Consider the following 26,350-nt stretch of genomic DNA (forward strand, 5'->3'; position numbering starts at 1 on the left):
GCACATCCTTGGGACCACCATGGGGAGAAGGACCTGGGGACAGGTGGTCAGCACGGGCCCCTCTGAGGTGGCTGCGGCATGTGGAGGGAAGAGGGAAGGCTGCTCCAGACAGAGGTGGGGCCGAGCTTCATCAGCCCGAGCGATAAGAGGACTGGCCGGTTGGGGCAGATCGCAGAGGCCCAACTTGGCCATAGGAAGGACCCGAAATGGAAGACTCAGCCTAGGCTCAAAGTACCACGTGGATGCTAACTGCCCAGTTTGTGGCTGGGCCATCTCCTCTGAACCCCAGCCACTGCTCGTTCCCTTGATGTTCTTGTGGCATCTCACACTTAATGTGTCCCAAGGAGAGCCCCCATCATCCTCCCGGGTTGCCTTCATCTCACACCATCCCCCCACTTCTGGATATGCCGCTCCTGTTCACTGCCCCACCCTCATAGAGACCCACAGTAATGCATGAGCGGCAGGGGGAACCTTTGAAAATGGCACCTCTCTGCTCCAAAGGTTCCACCTTGCCAAGTAAAAATAACAGCCACCTGGTCAGCACGTGTCCTGCAGATCCTCGCATCCCACCACCTCTCCGACCCCCTGACCTTTTTTTTACTCCTGTTCCAGCTGCAAGGATGTTCTTGCTGTTCCCGCCTCAGGGCTCTAGCACACACCCTTCCTTCCTTCTAGAACACTCTTCCTCAGAGCAGAGTTTCCATTGGCTGGGTTATTTTTTTTTTTAATTTTAGTAGGTACTTTAAAAAAAAATTATTTAATTTTATTTATGTTTGGCTGTGCCGGATCTTGGGTGCTGCGTGCAGGCTTTTCTCTAGTTGCCTTGAGCAGGGGCTACTCTCCAGTTGCAGAACATGAGCTGCTCATCGCGGTGGCGTCTGTCATTGTGGAGAACAGGCTCTAGGCATTCAGGCTTCAGTAGTTGCGGTTCCTGGGCTCTAGAGCACAGACTCAGTAGTTGTGGCAGACGGGCTTAGTTGCTCCGAGGCATGTGGGGTTTTCCGGATCAGGGACGGAACCCGTGTCTGCTGCATTGGCAGATGGATTCTTTACCACTGAGCCACCAGGGAAGCCCAGAGCTGGATCAGGCTTGCTAGGGGCAGAGTGGAGTTAGGATGTATTATTGCAGGATGTTGTGCAGTGTCCCTGGCTTCCTGGAGTACCTTTTCCCAGTGAGACAACCAGAAATGTCTCCAGGCGTCACCAAGAGTCCCCTGGGGGGAGCAGTCACCTCCTGCAGGTCTTTGCTCACATGTCCCCTTCACTCCGAGGCCTTCCCTGACCAGCCCACGGGGATGTCACCAACTCCCTGCGGTCTCATCCGTTCCCACTGCTCGGTGTGTCTGCAGAGCGCTTGTTGCTGCCTTGAAAGTTCCATTTTCCGTCTCTATTTTTGCCCTCGCTGAAATGCCAGGAGGGATCATGTCTGTCCCATCACTGCTGAAGCCAGCACCCAGAACAGGGCCTGACACCAGGAAGGTGCTGGAATACCTGTCACTCCCGCTGGAATGAGTACGTGACAGGTGTTGAGGGATGGCCAATCCTAGGTGTGAAGCAGGCAGGAGGAGGCGGGAAGCCTGTTGGGGAGGAATCACTTTGCTGATGCTGCCTCCGCATTTGAAAGACACATTTGCCTGGGGCCGGGGCCAGGGCCTTCTGGCCAGAATCTTCTGTGCAAAGACATCAGTAAAGAACCCACCTGCAGAGCAGGAGACGCAGGTTCGATACCCAGGTCAGGAAGATCCCCTGGAGGAGGGCATGCTGGCCCACTCCAGTATTCTTGCCTGGGAAATCCCATGGGCAGAGGAGCCTGGCGGGCTACAGGCCATGGGGTCACAAAGAGTCAGACACGACTGAGCAACTGCACACTGTTGTGTGCCAGGCGGACATCGTCATGTGGATAGGAGAACCACTCACCGTGTGTCGGGAATTCTTGGCGCTTCTCGAACTTGCACGGGAATGCTGGCAGTAGTGGTGAAATGGGGGTTCTGATTCAGGAGGTCTGGGCCCGGCCAAGACTCTGCATTTCTCACAAGCTCCCAAGTGATGCTGCTGCTGGTGTGGGTGCTGTGCTCTGAGTGGCTCAGCGTTTCCCAGGAAGACACGTGCTGGATGGGGCATGCCCGCTCCTGCATGAGCCCCGTGGGGCCCCCAGTTCCCCACTGTTTAACCGTCACAAGTAAATACCAAGTGTGGGGGGTGGGTCTGGCAGTGTGGGGCCGGCGGCCTGCCTTGATGGGGGAAGCCCTGGAACAGCACAGAGCAGGGAGGCCGGGGCCTCAGGCCAAGAAGCCTCCCTGGACCCGCAGAGAGAACTTTGCACTTGAGCTGAGCCTCACCGCCACCGGAAACCAAGCCACACTGAGGCAGGAGGAAGCGCCCGCCCACCCTCCTCTGTGGTTTTCAGTCTTTCCTTCCCCTGTGGGTGCTTGCCTTGCTCTCTTTTGGGTCATGGATGGGGCCTCTCGGGGCTGGGGAGGAGCAGATGCCCCAGGAAGGTCCCTTGTTCTCTCTTTGAAGTAAAAACATACCAAACTGGAAGGAAGTAGCGGGTGTGAGGAAGTGCATGGGGTGGTGAGTGCTGGATTCAAAGCTCTTCTTGTAACTGTGTGACTATAGCTTGGTCACTTCACCTCTCTGGGCCTCATTTTCTCATCTGTAAAATGGAGGTCATTGACCTCTCCCGTCACTGGGATACGGGGGTGATTGAACATGCCTGAGCTCACAGAGCACTCAGCCTCAGAGGATACAAGAGGGCCTCAAGCAGGAGAGTTTCAGTTCAGTTCAGTCGCTCAGTTGTGTCTGACTCTTTGCGACCCCATGAACTGCAGCACAGGCCTCCCTGTCCATCACCAACTCCCGGAGTTCACCCAAACTCATGTCCATTGAGTTGGTGATGCCATCCAACCATCTCATCCTCTGTCGTCCCCTTCTCCTCCTGCCCTCAATCTTTCCCAGCATCAGGGTCTTTTCAAATGAGTCAGCTCTTCGCATCAGGTGGCCAAAGTATTGGAGTTTCAGCTTCAACATCAGTCCTTCTAATGAACGCCCAGGACTGATCTCCTTTAGGATGGACTTGTTGGATCTCCTCACAGTCCAAGGGACTCTCAAGAGTCTTCTCCAACACCACAGTTCAAAAGCATCAATTCTTTGGCGCTCAGCTTTCTTCACAGTCCAACTCTCACATCCATACATGACCACTGGGAAAACCATAGCCTTGACTAGATGGACCTTTGTTGGCAAAGTAATGTGTCTGCTTTTTAATATGCTGTCTAGGTTGGTCATAACTTTCCTTCCAAGGAGTAAGCGTCTTTTAATTTTATGGGCCCCAAGGATGTGAGCCCAGGAGCCCCGTGTGGGCAGACCCTTCCCACTGGTCACTGGGGCGGCGTCGCTGGACCACTGGCCACAGTTTCAGCTCCTGCCCCCGAGCAGTGCCCCGCCCCCAGTGCTGGGCTCTGGGTGATACAGGGCAGTTCCCATAGGTGGGGGGAGGTCTTGGGCTGAGCTGGTTCGACCAGCCTGATGGGCACCTCGGGGCTCGAGGGAGAAAAGGAAATGAGACTGAAACTGGCCTTTACAGGAATGTAGAGTCAGAACCCGCTTTTTACCATGATCCCCAGGATTTGTGTGCAAGTTTGTGTTTGAGAAGTGCCCAAATTCCCTAGTTTGGGGGGCACAGGGGTTGCACCGCACGGCTTGCAGGATCTTCTTAGTTCCTCGACCAGGAATTGAACCTTGGGGCCATGGCAGTGAAAGCACAGAGTCCTAACCACGGGACTTCCAGGGAACTCCCAAGAGTTCTCTGCTTGCACCAGGCGGTTCTCCTGTCCACGTACCTTTGTGCAAAAGATCCTTGCAGGAAAGTCCTGGTCCTGTCCTGTTCCGTGCCCTCAGATAAATGCCTCCTTCTGCCGGTGCCAGCCAGCAAAGTTGATCAGGTCCCGAGAACGTGCACGGCAGGGTTAAGAAAGAAAGTAAAGCAAGAGACTACAACAAAGATGGGGTCGAGAGGTTCAGACACGTCTCCACGAAGGGACGCAGTCTGACCCCAACTTTATTCAGCATCTTATATTTATACAGAAAAGCGTGAGAAAGACAAGACAGTTGACATTTTTTCTTGGTTGGCCTATACATCTTACAAACAGTCACAAGAAATCTGGAGAGCATGGGAATGGCTCCCTGTTATTATTTCTTACACCAGATAACATTTCTCTGTGCGTGAGAAGTTTGCACAGAACTCCAGGTGTCTGCAGTAAATAAGCGCCTAATCTCTGGGGTGGTGGGACAGAGAGCTATGTTTGCAAGCAAACCCTCAAGGACTGAGGCAGCTCCCAGAGCTGTGTCCTTCGGACAAAGGACCCCGTTCTCACGGGCAGCTCCCCGCATCTTTCCATGTCCTAAACTGCAGTTGGCCTTTCCCTGCCTCTGGGCTCAAGGCCTGCAGCTCAACTCGTTGAAGAAGGATGTTGGCAGATACCCCAGAAGTGCCCACCGCCTCCCCAGGACCAGACAGAACTCAGGAGAAGTTGCTCCAAGGCTGGGCATCCAGACTCTAAGTCGGGGCATCGTTCTCAGCAATAAGATGTTACTTCACCTCTCTGCTTCAGTTTCCTCATCTGTAAGGTGGGAATATGTTCCTACTTTCATAATGTAAAGCTCGCAAACAGTACCTGACACCTGGGGTGTCTATAGAAGGTTAGCTGCTGCTACTATCACCATTATCACTGTTTTAAAATGAACTCACTGCGTGTCACATGTTATGCTAATAGCACCTTGTGTGTGTGTGTGAAGTTGCTCAGTTGTGTCCAACTCTTGGCAACCCCATGCACTGTAGCCCACCAGGCTCCTCTGTCCATGGGATTCTCCAGGCAGGAATACTGGAGTGGGTTGCCATACCCTCCTCCCAGGGACCTTCTCAACTCAAGGATCGAACCCCCAGCTCTTATGTCTCCTGCATTGGCAGGCAGGTTCTTTACCACTAGTGCCGCCTGGGGAGCCCCGTAGCACCTTCTGTGTGTTTATCTCACCTAATCACCTCATTAACCCCATGATGCTGCCTGGATATTTCCATGATGCCCATTTTATAGATAAGAAATTAAGACTCTGGGATCTGCAGTGCCTCAACCAGGGCATGTGCCTGGTGTGGGGCAGAGCCTGGACTGGCCCCAGCTGTGCTTGGCTTCGCTTCTGCTTTGATATGGGTGTGTGTGGGGGTGGGGTTACTGCTTGGTCTGTACCCAGCTCACAGATGAGGAAACTGAGGCTGGGAGCATCAGTAAGGTGCCCACGGTGAGGGAGACTGGTCCTGGCTTACAGAGAAAGGCAGCTAGGATTCAAGGACACCTGCACAGACCTGCTGGGGGCTGAGGCCAGGACACCGTGACACTGTCTCCCCAGCTCGATTCCTAACATCTGCCTGCCCTCTGTCAGTGGAAGGCCAGACCTCTCTTTGGTTGTTAATTTTCTTCTCTAGTCGCTCAGTCGTACAGTTGGGTTCTTTGAAGTCCTCCTGCCTCTGTCCTCCTCCTGAGATGTTGCCCTCTCATGTCAGCCCGGGCCCCGCTACCCTTTGTGGGATCTCCTGGTGCCAGGGGTGCTCCTGGTGTGTCCCTCCTTGCCACCTTAATAAGCATGAGGACCTGTTTTCTCCCAGTCCCTTTAGAACCTGCAGCTTTGGCTTCTGTTCCCTCCTGGGGAATCAGTCAGACCCACTTTCCCGGTGTATCCCTGAATGTGGTCCTTCCAGCAGCCCTGGGACAAAGCTCCATTGAGAGCCCCTACCTGGGCTCCACAGGGCAGAGCAGGGTTGTGATGCTCTGCAAGGATCTGCGAACCAGGAGTGCCTCGGGACGCTGAAGGGCAAGGACGCTGGAGGAAGGGGCGGGGCCTGGGGCCAATGCCACGCCCACACCCAATGCTCCGCCCACGCCGACTCTCCCTTCAGCTCCACCGTGTGTGCTCTGTGCTTGCGCTGCCTCTGGTTACGGGAGGCCTTGAGGATGTGGTGCTATGGAAACGCGAGGCCTGTACCCATGCTCTCGGGCACCTGAAAGCCCTCGCTCCTCACAGGACACCATGCGTGCTGTGTTCCAGACTTCCTCCCAGGAATGCTCGCCACACCCTCTGAGGCTCCTGAGTGCAGAAGAGCAAGCCCGAGCTTAAGAGAAGCCAAGTCGCTTGTCCCAGGTGGCAGAGCTGGTAGAACCCCAATGTGATTCCAGAGGCTGCGCCCACTTTGTAGATGAGGAGACTGAGGCTGAGGAAGGGTTGACAGTCACCAAGACTGGCCAAGAAAAGCCAGAGAGGGCTTGGTGTCTTGTGCTAACTAGCTGTGCAGCAGCTGCTGGCTTCCTCTCCTTTCTCCCCACATCCCCTCTCAAACCCCACATAGTCCCTTTGACTTGAGCTGTTCCCATCCCAGGGGCTCTGTGTTTTCCGTGTGTTTCCTCCTGTCACTGCATCTCACTCACGGGTGCCGTGCCAGAGCAGTGCAGACTGTTGGGTGTGTGAACAGTGACGGGGACAGTGAGACGAGCTTTCACAAGCTGAAACACACCCGTGACCCCAAACCAGAGCAAGGGCAGAGCATCCTTGGCCCCAGGCCTCGTGCTGTCTCCTAGTGACCAACCCTGGAGGTAGTTGACCATGAACCTGACTCTGAGCTGCACAGGTTAGTGCCTCACCTTTTGAGCTCTATATTGATGAAGCTGTGGTGCAGTGGCTCTTTGCTTTCTAGTTTTTAAAAAATATTTTAGGAATATTTTAAAGCAGACTCACTCATGCTTGTGCTCAGTTGCTTCAGTCGTGTCTGACTCTTTGCAGCCCCATGGACCGTCGCCCGCCAGGCTCCTCTGTCCATGGGGTTTCCCAGGCAAGAATACTGGAGTGGGTTGCCATGCCCTCGTCTGGGGCGAGGGAGAGGTCTTCCTGACCCAGGGATCGAACCTTTGCCTCCTGCATTGCAGGCAGGTTCTTCAACCACTGAGCCCCCTGGGAAGCCCTTAAAACAGCCTGATTGAGATATAATTCACATGTTATACAATTCATCCACTTAGTCTACAGTCCATATAAGAACATTTTCATCACTGCCAAGAGAAACCCTGTATCTGCTAGCTGTCAACTGTCCCCCAGTCCCTGGCACCCGCCAGTCTGCTTTCTGTCTCCCTGGATTTGCTTATTCTGGACATCTCATATATTCATACATAGAATCATACACCGTGTGGCCTTTTGTGTCTGGCTGCCTTCACTTAGCATCTTGCTCTTGAAGTTCATCTCTGTTGTAGCATGGGTCAGCACTGCAGTCCTTTTTATGGCTGAATAATATTCCAGTGCTGTGGGCCAGCTGCTCTGAGTGGGTTGCCTTCAGAACTGGGAACCTCAGGAATCTGAAATGTTGGCATCCGTTGATGCTGGCTCCTGAGTTTGGCCAGATGCTGCAAGCAAACGAAGCTAGGAGCGCTGAGTGGTGGGGAGAGGTGGGAGACAGCTTGGAGAGGGAGAGAAGATGGAGGCATCCGGGCCCCGGGTAGGTCCTGCTTCTTCTGTCTGAGCCTCAGCTCCCCCATCTGTTTGGTGGGGGCAGGACAGGGCTCAGCTGTGTGTTTACAGAGCCTTCCAGCTCTGATGGTGCAGAGTGCCCCTTGTATGTGGCACTTCCTCCTTCCCAGCGTGGGTTGGTTCTAGGTTCAAGTTCTAAATCTGAGGGCTCCTGGACATTCTACTTTTAAGTGGCTAATATCCTCCCAGCTTCCCCAAGCTGGGTCTGCCTCCTTATTCCCCGGGATTACCAGCCTGTGTCCTGGGTCCCTACCAAGGCCACTGCCTGTTGAAATCCACAGAGCAGAAGAAAAGGTGAGCAGGAAGCAGGTCCGAGAACAAAGGACAGCCTTATGCGGGAAGGTCAGGCAGCTGGGGACTTACCTGCCTCCATGACTGCAAATTCACAGCCTCTGGGAGCCAGCGACACCTGGCCTCAGCCACAGGGTGGCTGTGTTTGAAATTCACCATCTCATACGAACATTTCTCTCTTTCTTTGAACAGCTTTACTGAAATAGAATTCGCATATCCAGCGATTTACCCACTAAAATGTGCAATGCAATTGGCTTTTAGTATGCTTCCAGAGCACTGTATCCATCACCACAGTCAGTTTGACAACGTTTTCATCACCCCCTAAAGAGTCCTCGTACCCTTAATACCGTTCCCCAGCATGGCTCCCAATCCCCTAGCCTCTGGCAACCACGAATCTCCTTTCTGTCTCTATGGATTGATTTCTTCTGGACTTTTCATATAAATGAAATCATACACTGTGTGGCCCAGCTTATTTCACTTAGCACCGTGTCTATACGGTCCATCTGTATTGTGGCCTGTGTCTGTATTTATTTCCTTTTAATGGCTGAATGTGCTTAGCCGCTCAGTTGTGTCCGACTCTTTGTGACCCTATGGACTGTAACCCACCAGGCTTCTCTGTCCATGGGGATTCTCCAGGCAAGAATACTGGTATGGGTTGCCATGCTCTCCTCCAAGGGATCTTCCCAACCCAGGGACTGAACCCAAGTCTTCTGCATTGCAGGCATTCTTTACCAGCTAAGCTACCCAGGAAGCCCACTTCTATCAATATTCACAGGCAAATTTCTATGTGGATGAATGTTTTCATTTCTCTTGGGACATATCCAGGTATATACCTAGCCATGGAATCACTGGGTCATGTGTAACTCCAGGTTTTTAACCTAGTGTGGACACTGTTTTTGAAATCTCCAAGCGAGCAGCTTGCTGCTCTGATTCCAGGATAGCCAACTCAGGGTTTCCCTACTGGGGTATCTGACCCCTCGGAATAGGATGCAGGTCTTGTGTTGCTGCATCTTTCTGGGGGATGGGCAGGGTGGATGTCTGGGACATCTGTCAGATTCCCAAAGGCGCCTCTGAGCCTCCAGGCCCTCTGTGGCCCCGCTGGTCCAAGGGTTAGAGGAGGAGGTGGACCAGTGCAGCGAACCCCAGTCCTGACTTGGGAATTCCAGACCATTCTCGTAGGGCCTGCTCAGAAAACACAACATGAGAGGTGATGAACACGCTCTCTGATGTCATTCTTTTCTCCCTCATTTCCCGGTGTGCCTCCTTGGAAACCCAGGAAGGAGAACTTCAACAACGTCCCTGACCTGGAGCTCAATCCAATCCGGTCCAAAATCGTCCGTGCCTTCTTCGACAACAGGTGGGCCCTTCTCCTGGAATGCTGATGGTGGGTGACTTTGTGGGGAGTGTTTTGCCTTTGTAACCTTTGTCATAACTCATGTTGGTAGGAGTTGTGAGCATGGGCCAGAGGTCTAGCAGTTCTGGATTCGTGGCTAGGTGACTTGGGACAGCTCACTCAGTCTCTCTCAGCCTCTGTATTCGTTAGTTATGGCTGCATAACAAATTGCTCCCCCCCCTAAACTTAGCAGTTTCGGAGAAGGCGATGGCACCCCACTCCAGTACTCTTGCCTGGAAAACCCCATGGATGGAGGAGCCTGGTGGGCTGCAGTCCATGGGGTCGCTGAGGGTTGGACACGACTGAGCGACTTCACTTTCACTTGTCACTTTCATGCATTGGAGAAGGAAATGGCAACCCACTCCAGTGATCTTGCCTAGAGAATCCCAGGGACGGCGGAGCCTGGTGGGTTGCCGTCTATGGGGTCGCACAGAGTCGGACACGACTGAAGCGACTTAGCAGCAGCAGCAGCAAACTTAGCAGTTTAAGACAATACATATTTATTAGCTCACCAGTTCTATGCATCAGGGATTTGGGTTCTCTGGCTCAGGGAGGGTTAACTGGGGCTGCAGTCACCCAAAGGCATGACTGGGGGAGGCTCTGCTTCCGAGCTCATCCACCTGGATGTTGGCAGCTCATGAACCAATCCCCAGAGTTACCACACCTGGCAGCTGGGTTCCCTCAAGAGTAAGATGTTCCAGGGAGAAAGAGAGAGAGGGAGGGAGGGAGAAGAGAGAGACTGGGCACTTGAGATGGAATCTATTGGAACTTCATCTTGCACATAACATTCCATCAACTTTTCTTTATTGTTTTCTTCAGAAGTGAGTCCCTGGGTCTCCCCACACTTGGAATGGGGACCTCATGGGGCATGGATACCAGGAAGCAGGCTCACTGGCGCCCTCCTGGGGGCTGCCTCGCTTTCCTTATTGATAGAATGATGGTGATACACCTGCCTTGCGGTGTTGCTGTGAGACTGTGCTGAGATGATGTGTGTTGAAGAGCCAGAGTATGCTCAGTGCCCTGGCTTACAGATGGAGAAACTGAGGCAGAGAGAGGCACCATGGACAGTGTCCCAGAGCTGAGGTTAAGGTCAGAGCTCATGTCTCCAAATGTCCGGTGTCGTCAGGGTTGAAAGACTCAGGTATCAGGAGGGACATCACTGTGTCTGAGGCTTAGTGAGGAGGTAGGAGATGGACATGGGGGATGGGCACACTCTCGGCATGACACCCTGTGTCTGCAGAGATCGCTGAGGAGCAGAGGAGCGGGCAGAAAGAGGAAGGAAGGGAACTGGTGTGTTGAGATCATGTGATAGGTGGGGTCTCCCTGGATGGGCTTCAAGTCATGCGAGCCTGAACCGCCCAGCTCAGTTCTGCCAGGACTATGGGGACCTGAGCCAGAAGCAGGACCTCACTGCTCATGGGCTGGGACTGGGAAGTCCTCTGGCTGCCCCAGAAAATGCAGAGACATTCCTCTAGGACCTGTGGGGTGAGACCTGAGGAGAAAGTGCCCAGGAGTTAACCAGGCAAAGGAGAAACCAGAACTGCATGTGCAAAGGCCCTGTGGCCTAAAGTCCAGATATACAAGTGACAGGGGACTCAGCTGGAACACAGAGAGGCTGAGCGTGGGGAGAGGTGTGGGGTGGGCAGGGTGCATCGTGCAGACCCTAGGCCAGCAAGAGGGGTCTTGACTTCAACCCAGGAGCAGCATCAGGGGTGGAGGCACAGATAGGCTTTAAGGCGGGTATGTGGGGCATGAAGCAGGTTGGCATCTTGCAGACGTCACTCTGGCTGCCAGTGGGTTGTCGGGGACTGAGGCCAGGGTCCCTCTGGCTGGAGCCAGGACTCCTGAGTGCGGAGGGATGGCGATGGGTGGCTTTGAGATACCGGAGGGGGTGACAGAGGGCAGAGGAAAGTGAGGGAGCTGGTATCTGAGGAATCACCCCCAGCAAATTGTCACACGTCCCTTCACAGAGGGATGGTTTGAAGTCACGTGGTCCGTGGTGAAGACGGGAGTAGAATTCAGCATCCCCACCTCCTTTTTAACCCTGGTTCTGCCTGCGGAATCCCAGGGTGAGGCCTGGGAGGGTGGGCAGTGAGCAGAGCAGGATTGGAGGGGGTGGGTTCCTGACAGGTAGTGGAGCGGGGATGGGGTGATGTGGCCCCCAACGTGGAGACAATATGGCCCGTGGGGTCTAGGGTGGGAGGTGTCGCAGGAAGATGGTGAAGGGTGACCAGAGTGTCGTGGCGCCTGACACGAGAAGGGGGCGGCGTGCAGATGTGTGTGTCTGTGTGTACACAGGCCCGCGGGCGCCTGCCTGTGAGGCTTGTCTCTGAAAGACAGGATGAGACCGGGGCAGCTGTGAGGTTGGCCGGGCTCCGGGGACCCAGCCTTCTGTGCTTGGAGCTGGAGGGGCTGGTGTCTTCATGTACCGGGTGGGCCAAGATGGGGAGAGGGGGACGCCCCAGAGGTCCCAGTGACCCCGCTGCCCCCGGGCCTGTGGAGCCCACCTGGGGCCAAGGGCTTGGTTCTTCTGTCCTCACCGACAGCCCAGGAGGAGAGTGGCGGGGCTGGAGGGGGACCCCAGGAAACCTCTACTGCCCTGATTGGTGGGGGCGGGGCCGTGGACACCAGGAGGCTGCCTCACTTTGCTCATATACAGAACGATGACGGTAGTAACAGCCCCTGCCTCATGGCGTTGCTGTGAGGCTGTGCTGAGGTGACGTGTGTTCAAGAGCCACGGTACGCTCAGTGCTCAGTCGCATCCGACTCTCTGCGACCCCGTGGACTGTACCTGCCTTCCCCCACTGGCCCCCCCAAGGCTCCTCTGTCCATGGGATTCTCCAGGCAGGAATCCTGGAGTGGGTAGCCATTTCCTTCTCCAGGAGATCTTCCCAACACAGGGATTGAACCCTGGTCTCCCGCATTGCAGGCGGATTCTTTACCATCTGAGCCACCAGGGAAGCTGTTCCTTAAAGCAAGGCTGGCCGGAGGTTGCTTGGCCCTCCACTGTCCGCTGGGGAACTGGGAACAGGTTCCAGGAGTTGTGTTTTCAGGTGGGGGTGGAAGTTGGGTGTGGCCAGGCTGCTCTCCAGGACTGATACGCTGCCTGCCAAGGGGGCTGGGCCTGGGCCCGAGCTGGAGCAGAAACCTCCCTCCAGCCAGAGGACAAGTGGCCCTGAATCCACAGTCAGAGGCAGGAGAGACCCCCGCCTTGCTTGGAGCATCCAACGTTAGGACAGAGCCATGAGCGCGGGCACAGGCAGGTGCCTCCCGAAGGATGGAGGGAGACCCTTGGTCAGTCAGGGAATGTTGGGTGTCTGCAAGGTGTCATCAGGCCTTTGAGCCCCTGATGAGGGGCGTGTGGCCGGAAACGGGGGCAAGGGCTGGGCTGAGACCTGGGAGACCAGGTGGAGGCTTGTGGTGGGGGGAGTCACCACAAGAGCTGGAGAAGCTTCCAGAGAGCATTGAGCAAGGGAGCAACAGAGTCTAATTTGCTTTTTTTTTTTTTTTTTAATTTATTTATTTATTTGGCTGCATTGGGTCTTAGTTGCAGCATGTGGGATCTAGTTCCCTGACCAGGGAGGGAACCTGGGCCCCTGCGTTGGGAGTGCAGAGTCTTAGCCACTGGACCGCCAGGGACATCTCTGACTTGCTTTTTGCGGAGCTCATCCTGGCCTCTGCCCGTCGGGATGGTGGAAGCTGGCCCAGGCTGTCCTAGGAGAGAAGAAGATTGGATATGATGGGGAGGGAGTCAGGGGGTCCCCAGGCCTGTAGTGCGGGTGGCTCACAAGACCCCTGCTCTAGGGAGTGACCACTGGAAGATGATGCAGGACAGTGAGCAGGAGACAGGGAGGACAGCTGCCCACAGCAGGAGGTGAGAGCCCACTCCTGCCCCCGGCCCCCTGTGGGTTCTGGGACCTCAGCCTTGGGCCAGCTGCTTACAGACACGCTCTGGAGAAAGGGAGGCCCCTGGTGAGTTGGTGGACTGCCCAAGGTGAACAAGAAGAGGAGGATTGAGGAAAGGCTTCCCCAACCGGGACCTGGAGCCGCTCAGCACCTGTGCGTCCTTTGTATTTCTGTCCTGTAAGCTCTGCCAAGGAGTGATGGAGGAGTCAGAGGACAGGCTGGAGGTGGGAGTTTCCTTTCAAAAAGTACCAGTGTCTGCCTTGCATCCTAAGGTGCTTTGGGAACAAGACAGTGAAGCAAAAAGCTGTTTGGAAGGCAGCCGAGCAGGGTCTGTCCCCACCTCCAAGGGTTCTGGTCCTCACAGAGTCATTGGAGAGTTAAGGAAGTGAAAATACTGCATTCAAGCAGGCTTTCTTGCAAAAGAGTGCTGTGATGGAGGGCTGCAGGTTTGGATGGAGCCCCATTCTTTTAGGGCGTCCCAGGTGGCACTAGTGGTAAAGAACCCGCCTGCCAGTGCAGGAGACTTGGGAGACGTGAGTTAGGTTCCTTAGGTCAGGAAGATCCCCTCGAGGAGGGTATGGCAACCCGGTCCAGTATTCTTGCCTAGAGAGTCTCATGGACAGAGGAGCCTGGTGGGCTACAGTCTATAGGGTCGCATAGAGTGGGACACGACTGAAGCGACTTAGCACACACGCCCATTCTTCTACCCACTGACCCTGGCCTCGGGGTGCCCCACTGTGGAAATTGGAGTGGAGTGCAGGTGGGCCTGGCTCTGGGTGCTGTGTCTGGGTTTCCTCGGCCTCTGCCCTCTGGTCACCTTGAGAGACCAGGATGCTGGCCCACAGGGACCTCCCAGGGACATGGGCAGGAACCCCTTGCCCCTGAATTGGGTCCTGATGCCGAAGCAGCCAGGTCACAGCCTTCCCTGAGAAGCAGACACACATGGCCTGCCTGCCACAGGGTCCATCACGTTTCTCTGAGCTCATCTCCATGCCCCTTGCTGCAGCCGGAACCCCCTGAGAAGGAGGTGCAAGCTAACCCAGTGAACCATGCCTCCTAGGAGCCTGACGATGCCTGGGGCTATTTTTACACCTTGTAAGTCTGGTCTGTGCCCCTGACAGCAGGAACTCTGAGGTTATTAAAAGTCTGTCCAGAGAAACAGTGGGAAACCTTTGTAAGAGATGATTTCAGAGAAAATTGAGGGGGAAAAAAAAAAAAACACTCAAAGACTAGGCTTTCTGAGTCCTGGGGAGATCTCCTCTCATCTCTGCAGTTTGTTGTTTCACAATCCACCTTTCGAGATCCAGGCTCGGGAGCCACTTCTTTCTGGAAAATCTCCTGGAATGGAAGCTTGGGGATAGTGAGATCTCCAAACTGTGAAGTGTGGTGGCCGCTGCAGGGGCAGGATTTGAAAGGGAACAGCTGGGCCCCTGCTTCCCCAGTGGCACAGTGGTAAAGAGCCTGTCTGCCAGTGCAGGAGATGCAGGTTCAATCCCCGGGTTAGGATGATCCCCTGGAGAAGGAAATGGCAACCCACTCCAGTATTTTTGCTCGGGAAATCCATGGTAAGAAGAGCCTGGCGGGCTATAGTCTATGGGGATCACAAAGAGTCAGATATAACTTAGCGACCAAACAACAACAGCTGGGCCCTTAGAGAACTTTGAACATGTTCCTTTAAGCTGAGATGTGGTCTTGACCCCAAGAGGCACCCAAGTGCATTTGAGAAGCACCATCATCCCAGGCAAACTGAGAGCTATCCCTTTGTAAGGAGGCACAGGGAGGGTACGGGGACCATCAGACAGATGGCGACCTGCCCCAGTAGAAGTTGATTAGTGGTAAGAGTATGGCAGCAGTGGGTCAGGAGCCCGTGTCTGGTTGGAATCGGCTCCGAGCTGTTTTCTCAACTCCTCTGCCAGGACCTGTACTTGGTGGCTTGTCGATGCCTTCATAGGCATTTGCTGAGTACCTGCTGTGTGTTCAGCATGGGACGGACCCAGCCTTGGGTACCCTCCCCAAGCCCTGCCAGGAACTCAAGCCCTTTCCCACCCCTTCAGAAAAACACACCCGCAGGGACAACCTCAAACCTGTCCTGATCTGTTCGAAAACCTGCAGTTAATTGGTGCACTTTACACGTTGGTAGGAAACAGATTACTCAGAGTGCCTGCCAACAGATCACTGTGCCCGAGTTTCAGACAGCTGATAGAGAGCAGGAACTGGCAAACTTTCTCTAAAAGGCCAGAGAGTAAATATTTTAGGCTTTGTGGGCCACATCATCTCTGTTACAACTGTTCAGCTCTGCTTTTATAGCCTGAAAGCAGCCGCGGATACCATGTAAATGAGCAGGCGTGGCCGTGTGCCAATAAAACTTTATTTCTGGACGCTCAGATTTGAATTTCATGTAATTTTCACTTGTCATGCGATGCTATTCTTTTTTTCCCCCTTAACATTTTTTTTTCAACCATATCAAAACATACAAACCCTTCTTAGTTCATGGGCTATATAAAAGCAGGCAGCAGACAGGATTTGGCCCCTGGGTGACTCCCTGACCCTTTGGATCTAAAGGAAAGGATCACGAGATGTACCTGGTGAATTACCGCCCAACTCTGTGCACCATGCATGCCCAGCAGCCCCTGCCCCACAGACACAGCTGCCTGTGTCTCCCCCAGACCCCCAGATGGTGGTTTCTGGGTAGGGGGGAGTGCAGCACAGGGCTGGACTAACCCCCCAGGGGCCCCCCGGTGCCACCCACGAGCTGGTCGCTGGGTAGCAGAACCCAAGGCTGGGACAGCCATTGTAGGTGAAGCGAGTGCTTGGAAGGGCCAGTTTCTCTGGGGCTGTGGGCAGCAGCAAGATGAGCTTCTGTTTTGAATATATTTCCGACACCCCCTTCTTGCTCCTACAGGAACCTGCGCAAGGGGTCCAGCGGCCTGGCCGACGAGATCAACTTTGAGGACTTTCTGACCATCATGTCCTACTTCCGGCCCATCGACACCACCATGGACGAGGAGCAGGTGCAGCTGTGCCGGAAAGAGAAGCTGAGATGTGGGTGTCCCAGGGCCCCTCCCCAGGGTGCACCTGGCCGTTTGCATGTCCCCGAGGCCTGTTGTGCCCCTGCAGGGGGTGGGGAGGGTCAGGGAGCACCAGCTCTGGGCCTTGAGGAGGGGGCTTTCACAGCACAGAGGGTGCTCCCCCTCCTAGGCTGTTCTGAGACAGCCTCCTTGTTGACACTCCTCAGCAGCTGGTGATTTTCTGGGAATAGAAGGGTCTGTCGGTGATGGGAAATTGGTTTGGACAGACCTGGTTCAATCCAGCCCTTCCACTAAGCAGCTGTGTGACCTTGAACCTGACGGTGGGAACGCGGGCTGGACATGTGGCTGGTTCTGAGGCTGGAGGAGACCGCAGGGGTGCTTTCGTCCCTTGCCCCGGTCCACAGCCTGCCACCAGACTCAGCTTCACGGGGTGGCCTCTGCGGGCCCACGCCCCCACCTTTGGAGCCGCTCTGGCCCTGGATCTGAGTTCAGGGCGGGCGGCACCCCGGCCCTCCCTGTGCACTTTCCCATGACTCCAGCATCCTTCTGCACCCCGCCCCCGAGGCAGCAGCGTCTGCAGGGAAATGTAAACATGGGCCTGGGCTATACTTAGCTCCAGACGTGTACCGAGGGCTGCTGGGGGCAGGGGGATGGCGCCTGGTGTCGGCCCAGCTTCCAGATGGTTCCAAGGGCTGGGTCAGGGGTCATGGGGCCTATGGGATGGGATGGAGTCTGGTTCAAACCCGTGGCTGCCCCTCTGTTAATGAAGTGAAAATCACTCAGTCGTGTCCATCTCTTTGCGACCCCATGGACTGTAGCCCGCCAGGCTCCTCTATCCATGGAATTCTCCAGGCAAGAATACTGGAGTGGGTAGGCTCTTCCCTTCTCCAGGGGATTCTCCCAACCCAGAGATCATACCCAGGTCTCCTGCATGGCAGGCGGATTCTTTACCGTCTGAGCCTCAGGGGAAGCCCCCCTTAATGGGGCAGCTGTGGGCAAATGCCTTCACTTCTCTGAGCTTGTCAGCCCCGTCTGTGACACGGGCTTGGGGAGGGGTCATGTGAGGATGAGGGGCAGAGATGCTTGCAGAGCGCCAGGCAGGGTAAATGCCGGGACCGAGGCCATCGTGAGCTCGAGGCTCCCTGAGGCTCAGCCAGGGGTGGAAAGGTCCCCTCCCCTTCAGCTCATGGCTCTGTTGGGATGTGGGCTGCTGAGTGATGTCAGTAAAGGGACCAGGTGACGTCACTGAGAGGGAAGCGAGCTGAGCAGCTGTGAATGCCCCTCAGGGGCCTGCTCGGATCAGCCAGGGGCGGGAGGGAAGCAGCGGGGTCTGTGACCTGCCCCAAGCCCAGGACGGCAGCCAGCCTCTTGGGTGTCAGGAGTGACACCTTGAAGTCACGCTGCGCTGACTTCCTGTTAATGAGACTGCGCATGGTCCACCGGCCTTGGCTCACCTGATACCACCACCACGAGGCAGAGGTGTGTTGACTCCCATTTTACAGATGGGAAAGCTGAGGCTCAGGGCAGTGAGGTCGCTTGCCCAAGGTCACCCACCTGAAGTGGTCCGTCTGGCCCTTTGCCCTTGCCCCCTACAGCCTTGGCATTCGGGTTGCATTGCTGGGGGTGTTTTGCTCAGTTTGAGGGAGGGGGAGGTTGCGGTAACGGGGAACCCAGGGCTTCCGTCTGCCTCGCCTGACTCATCCTCCGCCTCTCCCCGCCGCCCCCAGTTCTGTTCCACATGTACGACTCGGACAGCGACGGCCGCATCACCCTGGAAGAGTATCGAAATGTAAAGTATGCTCCCGCGCCCGGCGGGCCCCGGCGCCCCCCCACACCCCGCGCTCAGCAGCCTGGCGTTGTCCCGAGCTCACGGTGTGTCTGCCCCTCCGGCAGGTGGTAGAGGAGCTGCTGTCGGGGAACCCGCACATCGAAAAGGAGTCGGCGCGCTCCATCGCCGACGGCGCCATGATGGAGGCGGCCAGCGTCTGCGTGGGGCAGATGGTGAGGGCCTGGGGCCCCTGTCTCCACGCTCCACTCTCCGCCTGCGGAGCCCTGCCCGCTGTGAGTCTGTGCTTCTGGAAGGCCTGGAGGGCAGAGACCGCACGTGGCCTGCTCACCACTCCAGCTGGGCCTGGCGCAGAGCTCTGCTCAGAGGCCTCGCTGCTTTCCTGTCCCACCAGACCAGATCTGAGGTCCCAGTCCTGGGGGGTTGGGCCAAGCAGGGGAGGCTGGGCTTTGGGGGGCCACAGACCCTACTAGGTAGCCTCCCTGGGCCCACAGGTAGCACCTAGCACAGCGCCAGGCCCAGTTGGTGTACAGCACGGGCTCGCTGTCATTAATTTTATTATTTGAGGCGATTTGTGGCCTGGAGGGCAGGGGTCTCCTGAGGGCCCACGATCTGGCATCCAGGGAGGAGCTGGGAGCAGCGGGGGCCACGTGTAGATGAGACAGGGGCTCGGCCATCTGGGTGTGTGGCTGATGAGGGTGGGAGGCTCCCGCTGGTATCAGAAGTGGTGAGTCATTTCTCAGCCGGGCTCTCAGGCCTGGGGTTTCTCCTCCCGGCTCTGTCGACATGGGGCCCTCTGGGGTTGCAGGGTGTTGAGCAGCGTCCCTGGCTTCTACCTACTGGATGCCAGTCACACCCTCCAAGTCATGACAAGCAAACGTGTCTCCAGACACAGCTACTGTCCCTGGGTTGGTGCTGGGGTGGGGTGTGTGTGTGAAGTCACCCCCAGTGCAGAACCGATGGAGCAGAGGGCACAGGGACGGACGGTCAGGGGACTGGGAGCCAGCGCATCTGTGAGCGGCCACGGCTGGCACTCACGGGCTCGGATGGTGCTGTTGGGGGGAGGGGCAGTTGCAGGTTCCCTTAGGAGGCTCCAGGCACCCAGGCACCCCCAGGGTCCTCCAAAGGGTGTGCGCACAGTGTGTGCAGGCGCCATGCTAGGTTCTTCACGGGCATTGCTTCATGGACTTGTAGCCTGTTTCACTGGTTCCAAGTGAACTGAGGGGAACCAAGGCTCAGAGGCATAGGAATCTTCTGGATTTCCTGGACAATGACCTTGGACTCTCTCTCTTGCAGGGGCTCTGAGGGCAGGCACATGATCACCTCCATGGACTTTGTTCCTTGCGGGGGGGTGTCTCAGGTGTTCCCTCTGAGGCCACCCCGTCTGGATCCTGCGTATTCACTGTGGCTGCTGTCCCAGACACCACCATGGCTTTGGGGTCACCCCAGCCCAGGTGGAGGGCTGTTTTTTTCCTGCTGGAACCTGCTGTTTGTGCCCAGGCCCGTCACTGTAGACGGCGGGCCTGGGCCTGCCCCCAGGGGCAAGGGGGCTGCGGTCACTTTATTGACCTGCATTTTATCTGTCTGCTTCAGGGGCCCTAGGGAGGCTTCTGAGTTTGGTGAACCCACCCTCTTCAGCAGATTAAACTGCTGCAGAAAGGGCTGGTGGCCTCGTTGGGGAGCGCAGGGATCCCCGGCTGGGCTGTGTGAGCAGAATCCTCACTTGATTTAATTACACTCTCCTCCGATAAATTGCTCCCTGTCGTACTCCAGTTTCAATTGGCGAGTTTTCTTAATTTGCTGTCGTGAAATCGCTGGCAGCTGGCAGCTGCTGGTCTGCATAGAATCCACGCATCTTTGGAGCCCGTGCCGGCTTCCTGGGGGGCATCCCGCCACCGTGGGCATCATCTCCCTCTAGTTACCAGTCCTAATGTTTTCTCGTGTGATCGTCGACCAGATAAACACAGGGGCGAGGGGCGGCCACATCCTTTCATACTGCATGGCCTCTGAGGACACTTGACATATCTGCCAAAGACAGATGAGGCATCGCCCACCATCATGGACTTCCAGGGCCGGTTGTCCGGTGTGGCTGGGATCTTTCCAGAGTGTGTCTCTGGGAAGCCTTCCTGTGGCTAGAGGGTGGGCCGGCTTTCCCGGGGCCTCAGCCCCAGTGCTTCCCCGAGCCTGTGGCCCCTCCACCTGCCTTGCTTCCACTGGGCACCCACCCTCCAGGCCAGGTCTCGGGCCAGCGGGGCCTCGCTCCCCTCGGCCGCCCCCAGGGACCTAGGGTGGCGGGCAGGCGGACGGCAGCCACTTCTTCTGTCTATTGACCCTGGTCAGGAAGAGCAGGCAACCCTAGGGACAGGGCTGGTCCAGGCCTTCTAAGAATCTGACGTTTTTCATAAAATTAAAAAGTATATCCCAAATTAGATTAAGAGCAGAGCCCACTTGAGGGGGCTGTTGTGAGATTTGCATCAGCTCATGGTAATCACTTTGGTAAAACACTCGTAGAGAGCCTGCTGCTGTTTTCTTCTTTTTTTAAATGAATTATTTATGCGTTTATTTTTAGCTGCGCTGGGTCTTGGTTGCTGTGCGTGGGCTTTCTCAAGCTGCGGCGACAGGGCTTACCCTAGTTGCGGTGCGCTGGCTTCTCAGAGCGCTGGCTCAGTCGTTGTCATGTATGAGCTTAGTTGCCCTGTGGCATGTGGGATCTTCCCGGACCAGGGATCGAACTGGTGTCCCCTGCATTGCAAGGCGACTCTGAACCACTGGACCACCAGGGAAGTCCCTAGTGTTTTCTTAACTATGCATCAGAACAAATCTCTGGGCAGTACATAAAGAGAAGTGCGTCTCTCCTGGTCCTCCTCCCTAAAGAGACCTGCCTTTGATGGGTTTTTCCCGACACAGATCAACGCACACATGTGTGTCTTCTAGTTCTGAGTCACACAATGTGGCGTTCAACTCCCCCGGCTTCCTCATCCCCGTGCTGACCCTGCACGTCCACAGGACAGGTGGGAGCCATCTGCAAGCATCTTTCTGCTCCTTGTTTTTTTCTTCCACCGGGTGCATATCTTGGAGCCTCTTCCATGTCAGCCCATCTGGGATCAACCCCTTCTTCGTGGTAATCCGTAGCCCGGACGACCACACTTTCTTTAGCTGGTCTCGTGTTGACAGGCGGTGGGATGTCCACCCAGTTGTCACAGGCACAGAGGGCGCTGTGGGCTGGGGCGGGGGCTGTGGGGACTTGGTCGTAGTGGCATCAGGGACAGGAGCCCTGCTTATCATCTTGTGCGTCCCTGTGTGCACAGGTGACTCAGCAGGAGGGAGGCTCCTGGACCCCATGCCATCAGGGTGACTCACGGGCGAGAAGGGGTGGGCCGTGCAGGCTGGCCCTTCATTCTCTTGGCCCTTTCCCAGTGTCTGGAGCGCCGGTCAGCCCAGAGCTGCTCTTAACCAAGCCTGGTTTGAGAAGGCAGAACAGAGAAACAACAGGGGGTGTCTGTTGGTGGCCACCCCAGCCTCTGTGCCCACCCCACCCCCCTTCTTTTCCCATCCTTGTCGGCCCTGTCCTCCCCAGGAGCATAGGTAGGGGGTGAGCCTGCACCGGCTTCCACCCTACCCTCAAGGGGATGCTGGAGTTCAAGGTGACCAGCCCCGAGCTGGAGGCGAACAGTCACAGTGTTCTCGTGGTCCTGCCTGCACACCTCACCCCTCTTTCTGTGTCGGGGGGTGGAAGTGGAGGGTCCCTGGGCAGAAGCCACTCACTGCACCCCGTTCTCTCTGCAGGAGCCCGATCAGGTGTATGAGGGGATCACCTTTGATGACTTCCTAAAGGTGGGTGCCTGGGAGCTGGGGGTGGGCACGGGGGCTGCGCTGGGGGCTTGTAGGGGACCCTGCTAGTCAGGAAGAGACAGGCATCTCGAGTGAATAGAGTCTAGCCTGAGTGTGGCCTTTACAGTGGTTTAAACTGGTGGCAGAAAGTGAAGAGGAACTAAAAAGCCTCTTGATGAGAGTGAAAGAGGAGAGTGAAAAAGTTGGCTTAAAGCTCAACATTCAGAAAACTAAGATCATGGCACCTGGTCCCATCACTTCATGGGAAATAGATGGGGAAACAGTGTCAGACTTTATTTTGGGGGGCTCCAAAATCACTGCAGATGGTGATTGAAGCCATGAAATTAAAAGACGCTTACTCCTCGGAAGGAAAGTTATGACCAACCTAGATAGAATATTCAAAAGCAGAGACATTACTTTGCCAACAAAGGTCCGTCTAGTCAAGGCTATGGTTTTTCCTGTGGTCATGTATGGATGTGAGAGTTGGACTGTGAAGAAAGCTGAGAGCCGTAGAATTGATGCTTTTGAACTGTGGTGTTGGAGAAGACTCTTGAGAGTCCCTTGGACTGCAAGGAGATCCAACCAGTCCATCGTAAAGGAGATCAGTCCTGGGTGTTCTTTGGAAGGAATGATGATAAGCTGAAACTCCAGTACTTTGGCCACCTCATGCAAAGAGTTGACTCATTGGAAAAGACTCTGATGCTGGGAGGGATTGGGGGCAGGAGGAGAAGGGGACGACAGAGGATGAGATGGCTGGATGGCATCACCGACTTGATGGACGTGAGCCTGAGTGAACTCTGGGAGTTGGTGATGGACAGGGAGGCCTGGCGTACTGCGATTCATGGGGTTGCAAAGAGTCGGACACGACTGAGCAACTGAACTGAAACTGGTTTTACTTATGTTTATTGAAAGGGTGATCATAGTCACAGACGCTCAAAACAACTTAGCAAGTACGAAAGGGCCTCTGAGGAAGGCTCCGTTTTTCTCCCCATCAAGTCCCTGGTCCCCTTTCTCAGAAGCACCCTGTTGACAGCTGGAGCCAGGGTCTGGAATGTTCCATGACTGTGAGCCCAGCTCTTCCCAGAAGCACACACTGGTGCTGCCCACGTGCGGTCCTGCTGTCCTCCTGGGCCTCACAGACAGTGCTGTGTGCCCAGCTGCCCACCTTCTACCCTGGTCAGTGGATGTTCAGGCCTCACCCAGCCTTCACATCTGTAAACGTGCCCGCAGACTGGGAACGGGGGCCCTGGGTGCTCTGATCGGTGAGGAGTCAAGCCCCCCTCCTGTATTCTGCCCACTCTTTGGCCCTGAGTACCCCAACAGTGGGGTCCCTGCACCCCTTCCAGGAGCTGAGGAAGATGGGAGGTTGGGGCAACAATAGCCAGGGGCTCCAGCGCTCCCAGGCAACCCTGAGAGAATGAACAGGCCTGTGCCCAGGACGGGGCCGGAGACCCCCACCCCATGGCTGAAGCTCTGGGAAGCTGAGGGGCAGCCTGCCTGAGGGACTCCCCCTAAGTCTGAGCCACCAACTTGGCCGGTCATGGCAAGAGGAGGGGCATGGGTGGTACAGACCAGGCCTGAAGGAGAGACTGGAAGGGTCTGCTGGGCTGGAGGAGGGCAATCTCCTTTCTCAGGAGGGGGGCAGGTGGGTGGGGAGAAATTGAGCTGGCATTTGTGCCATGGGTCACCTTGGCATATGGAAAGGTGGTAACACCCAAGCAAGAACCAGAGTGAGCAGTGAGAAGACCAGGGAGGCCAAGGGGAGGTTAGGGAGGCTGCTTTAAGCCAGAAGACGAGATGAAATCCTTTTTGGCCCCAGAAAACCAGCTTCTTCCCCCGCAGTCCGTTCCCCAGCCCTGCCCCGCCTGCCTCCAGGGCTCCCAAGTCCGTGGCCCCTGGGCTTTTCCCCACCAGCCGGCCACTCCCGTTCTCTGAGCCCCACTGTGACCCTCTCGTCACCTTGGCATTTGGCAGAAACCACCCTGGGCATCCAGACATCTCTTCCTGGGAACACCCTGCCCACCTAACAAGGAAAGCGCCTGGGGCTGTGGGCTTGTGAAGGTGGCTGAAAACGTGCCAAGGCCTCCCTGTGGCTTGGGTGCCCACAGCACTGTGCTCGCCCGAGCCGCGTGGCTGTCCCTGCAGATGTTGAGGGCGACACTGAGAGTCTGAAGTTCTTACGTAATCGGGGAGACGGTGACCAGTCACCGCCCACCACACCCCTCGGGCCCTGCCCGCATCCTTCTGGCCGTCTCACCATCCGTGGTCCTCTTGGGGCCCGAGTGGCCGAGGGGCAGGAGTCCTGGGCGCTGGAGCTCGTAGTGCGGCGTGGGGTCTGGTGGCCTGAGTGTCCGCTAGGGACCTGGCCAGGATGGACCCTGATGGAGGTGCCAGGTATGTGGTGACAGACTTGGTCTTTGGCAGAAATCACCTTTCCTGGGCAGGAGCTTGTCTTTCTGGAACACTGTGACCTATCTCTGGGAGGTTATAAAGACCTAACTGTCGCGACCTTTGAATGAATGATGGCTTGATGCGATCTTAGAATTACACAGCTCTTAACAGTTTAAAAGCCACTTCTATGCAGGATTCCACGGGAGCCCCCACCACAGAGCGGGCAGCACAGGTGGTGGTCTCCACGTCTTTCTGGTGCAAAAGAGGTTTAACAGGGGCTCAGGAATTTGCGTGAAAATCACAGAGTCTGAAGTGGTGGTGGGTGGGATTCGAGCGACTTCAGCTAGGAGCCTGGATTCAGCACTTGAATAATAACTTGCTGTGACAGTCCAGAAAGAATCCGAACGTCAGAGCCCAGTTAACCAGCAAAGAGGCAGATGGAGGCGGTTCCGTGCTTTGCTCTGGATCTCACCTGCGGGGGCATCACGGTGGGCGGTGGAGGTGGGTGGGCAGGGAGTGGCCGGGGGTCTGGGGGAGCGGGGGTGCCCACTCACGCCGCTCTGTCCGTGCTCCAGATCTGGCAGGGCATCGACATCGAGACCAAGATGCACGTCCGCTTCCTTAACATGGAGACCATCGCCCTGTGCCACTGACTGCCCGCCCCCACGGAGCGCCTGCACCGGGATCTGGGCTGCGCAGGGGGCCCGTTTGCTGCAGCCGTTATTGTAAATAGCCGACATGCCTCGCTCATCTCGTTTTCCCGCAGGGTATGGTGTGTGGGACTTTGGTGTTTTTATCTCTAATAAAAAAGGAAAAGGGTTTGGTAATGAGCGTGGCTCCTGTCTGTCCCCCACGTCCACGCGTGCAGCCTGGCCGTCTGGTGGCCCAGAGGTTGACCGTGAGGAGCAAGCAGTAGCAGCTAGTTCTCAAAGGCTGGTTTGCAAGGGGATTTTTTTTTCTCCCTTCCTGCCTGGCGTATTTGGGATTAACAGGTTGCTGTTTTCCCGACACAAGTGCTGGCAACTCGTCTGCCTCCTCAGTCTCCAGCTCCTTCATGGGGGCAGGGGTTGGGGTTGGGGGCTTCCTGGGTGTCACGATCCGATATTGAGACCCAAGGAGAAGACGTGAGCAGGGCCAGCCACGGGGACCACCCAAGTTCACCCCGTGGTACTGGGGGCGCCAGCAGTCAGCCTGGCGGGATCAGATTCGGGGGGCCTGGCCTGAGGACAGCCACACAGCCTGCACCCAGAGGTCCGCAGCACAGCGGCAGCTGCGGAGGCCACTGGCCCAGGTAAGCATCTCCACACCTCGGTTGTCACCCGCCGGCAGTGGAGGCTGAGGCAAGGGGGAAACACGGTCCTTCAGCCGGGGCGGTGGCTGTGGCCGGGGAGTCAGCACAGGGCTGGCCTTCAGTGGTGCCCTGGGGACCTGCTGACTCTCGGGCAGCACTGTGGTCTCTCGTCACGTTCCGCTTCCTGGTGGTCCCTGTTATTGACACCCACTGGAAGGCACCTTCCTAGCCTTCTAGGAAAGCTCCCCTGATCATTGGTTACTGCTGTTATTCTTTGTGCTCTTAAATTTGCAATTCAGTTTTGGTATTAAGCATCTTTTCTCTATCTTACACTCACATGTTAGGGTTCAGAATGTAACAGGCACACCCTGGAGCCTTCATTCGATGCCCAGCGCCCGGGTCTACACGCCCCCGGAGCTGTGTCAGGCGCACACAGCGGATGTGTTGCTTAGGACGAGGTGAATGTTGGTATTTTGAAGCCAAAACAGACCCACGAGGCGATGAAGGGAAGCGTGACCACCTAGCACAGAGTTGAGGAGCCTGTGTCTGAGGGTGGTGGCAGAGCTGGAAAGCCCTCCTTATTCAGATGGTGAGTGCTGGTGTGGGCATTTCAGCCCTGGGGAGCGCATGGCGGGGCTGGCTGGGACCTCCGACCCCAGCGGGGCCTGAGAAACGCCGGCTCCATGGACCCTGATGTGCAGACAGGCGGCTGGGACAGTGCCACCCCATCTCCATCTCCTGTGAGTCGAGAGCCGTGTGGAATCACTTCCGGAGCTCTGCTGCTTCTTTGTAATTTTTACTGATTTTTGGCCTTTTGATGAAGTATAGTTGATTTACAGCATTGCGCTAATTTCTGCTGAACAGCAAAGTGA

General features: G+C 56.1%; 1 protein-coding gene across 4 annotated transcripts in view; it reads left to right on the forward strand.

Moving 5' to 3' along the window:
- Positions 1 to 25,014, forward strand: part of TESC (tescalcin) — a 64,412-nt gene extending 39,398 nt beyond the window's left edge. Inside the window, exons 3-8 of one of the 4 annotated variants that reach the window (XM_061384893.1) lie at positions 9,128 to 9,208; positions 16,053 to 16,192; positions 17,907 to 17,968; positions 18,073 to 18,240; positions 21,752 to 21,799; positions 24,763 to 25,014. In XM_061384893.1, the coding sequence (XP_061240877.1) occupies positions 9,128 to 9,208; positions 16,053 to 16,192; positions 17,907 to 17,968; positions 18,073 to 18,240; positions 21,752 to 21,799; positions 24,763 to 24,840 (577 nt within the window). In that variant the 3' untranslated portion in view covers positions 24,841 to 25,014. The remainder of the gene's footprint in view (positions 1 to 9,127; positions 9,209 to 16,052; positions 16,193 to 17,906; positions 17,969 to 18,072; positions 18,241 to 21,751; positions 21,800 to 24,762) is intronic. The other 3 variants (XM_061384894.1, XM_061384895.1, XM_061384896.1) reach the window with 3 other exon arrangements.
- Positions 25,015 to 26,350: the final 1,336 nt, after the last annotated feature.

This window comes from Bos javanicus, chromosome 17, assembly GCF_032452875.1.
Source record: "Bos javanicus breed banteng chromosome 17, ARS-OSU_banteng_1.0, whole genome shotgun sequence".
NCBI lineage: Eukaryota > Metazoa > Chordata > Mammalia > Artiodactyla > Bovidae > Bos > Bos javanicus.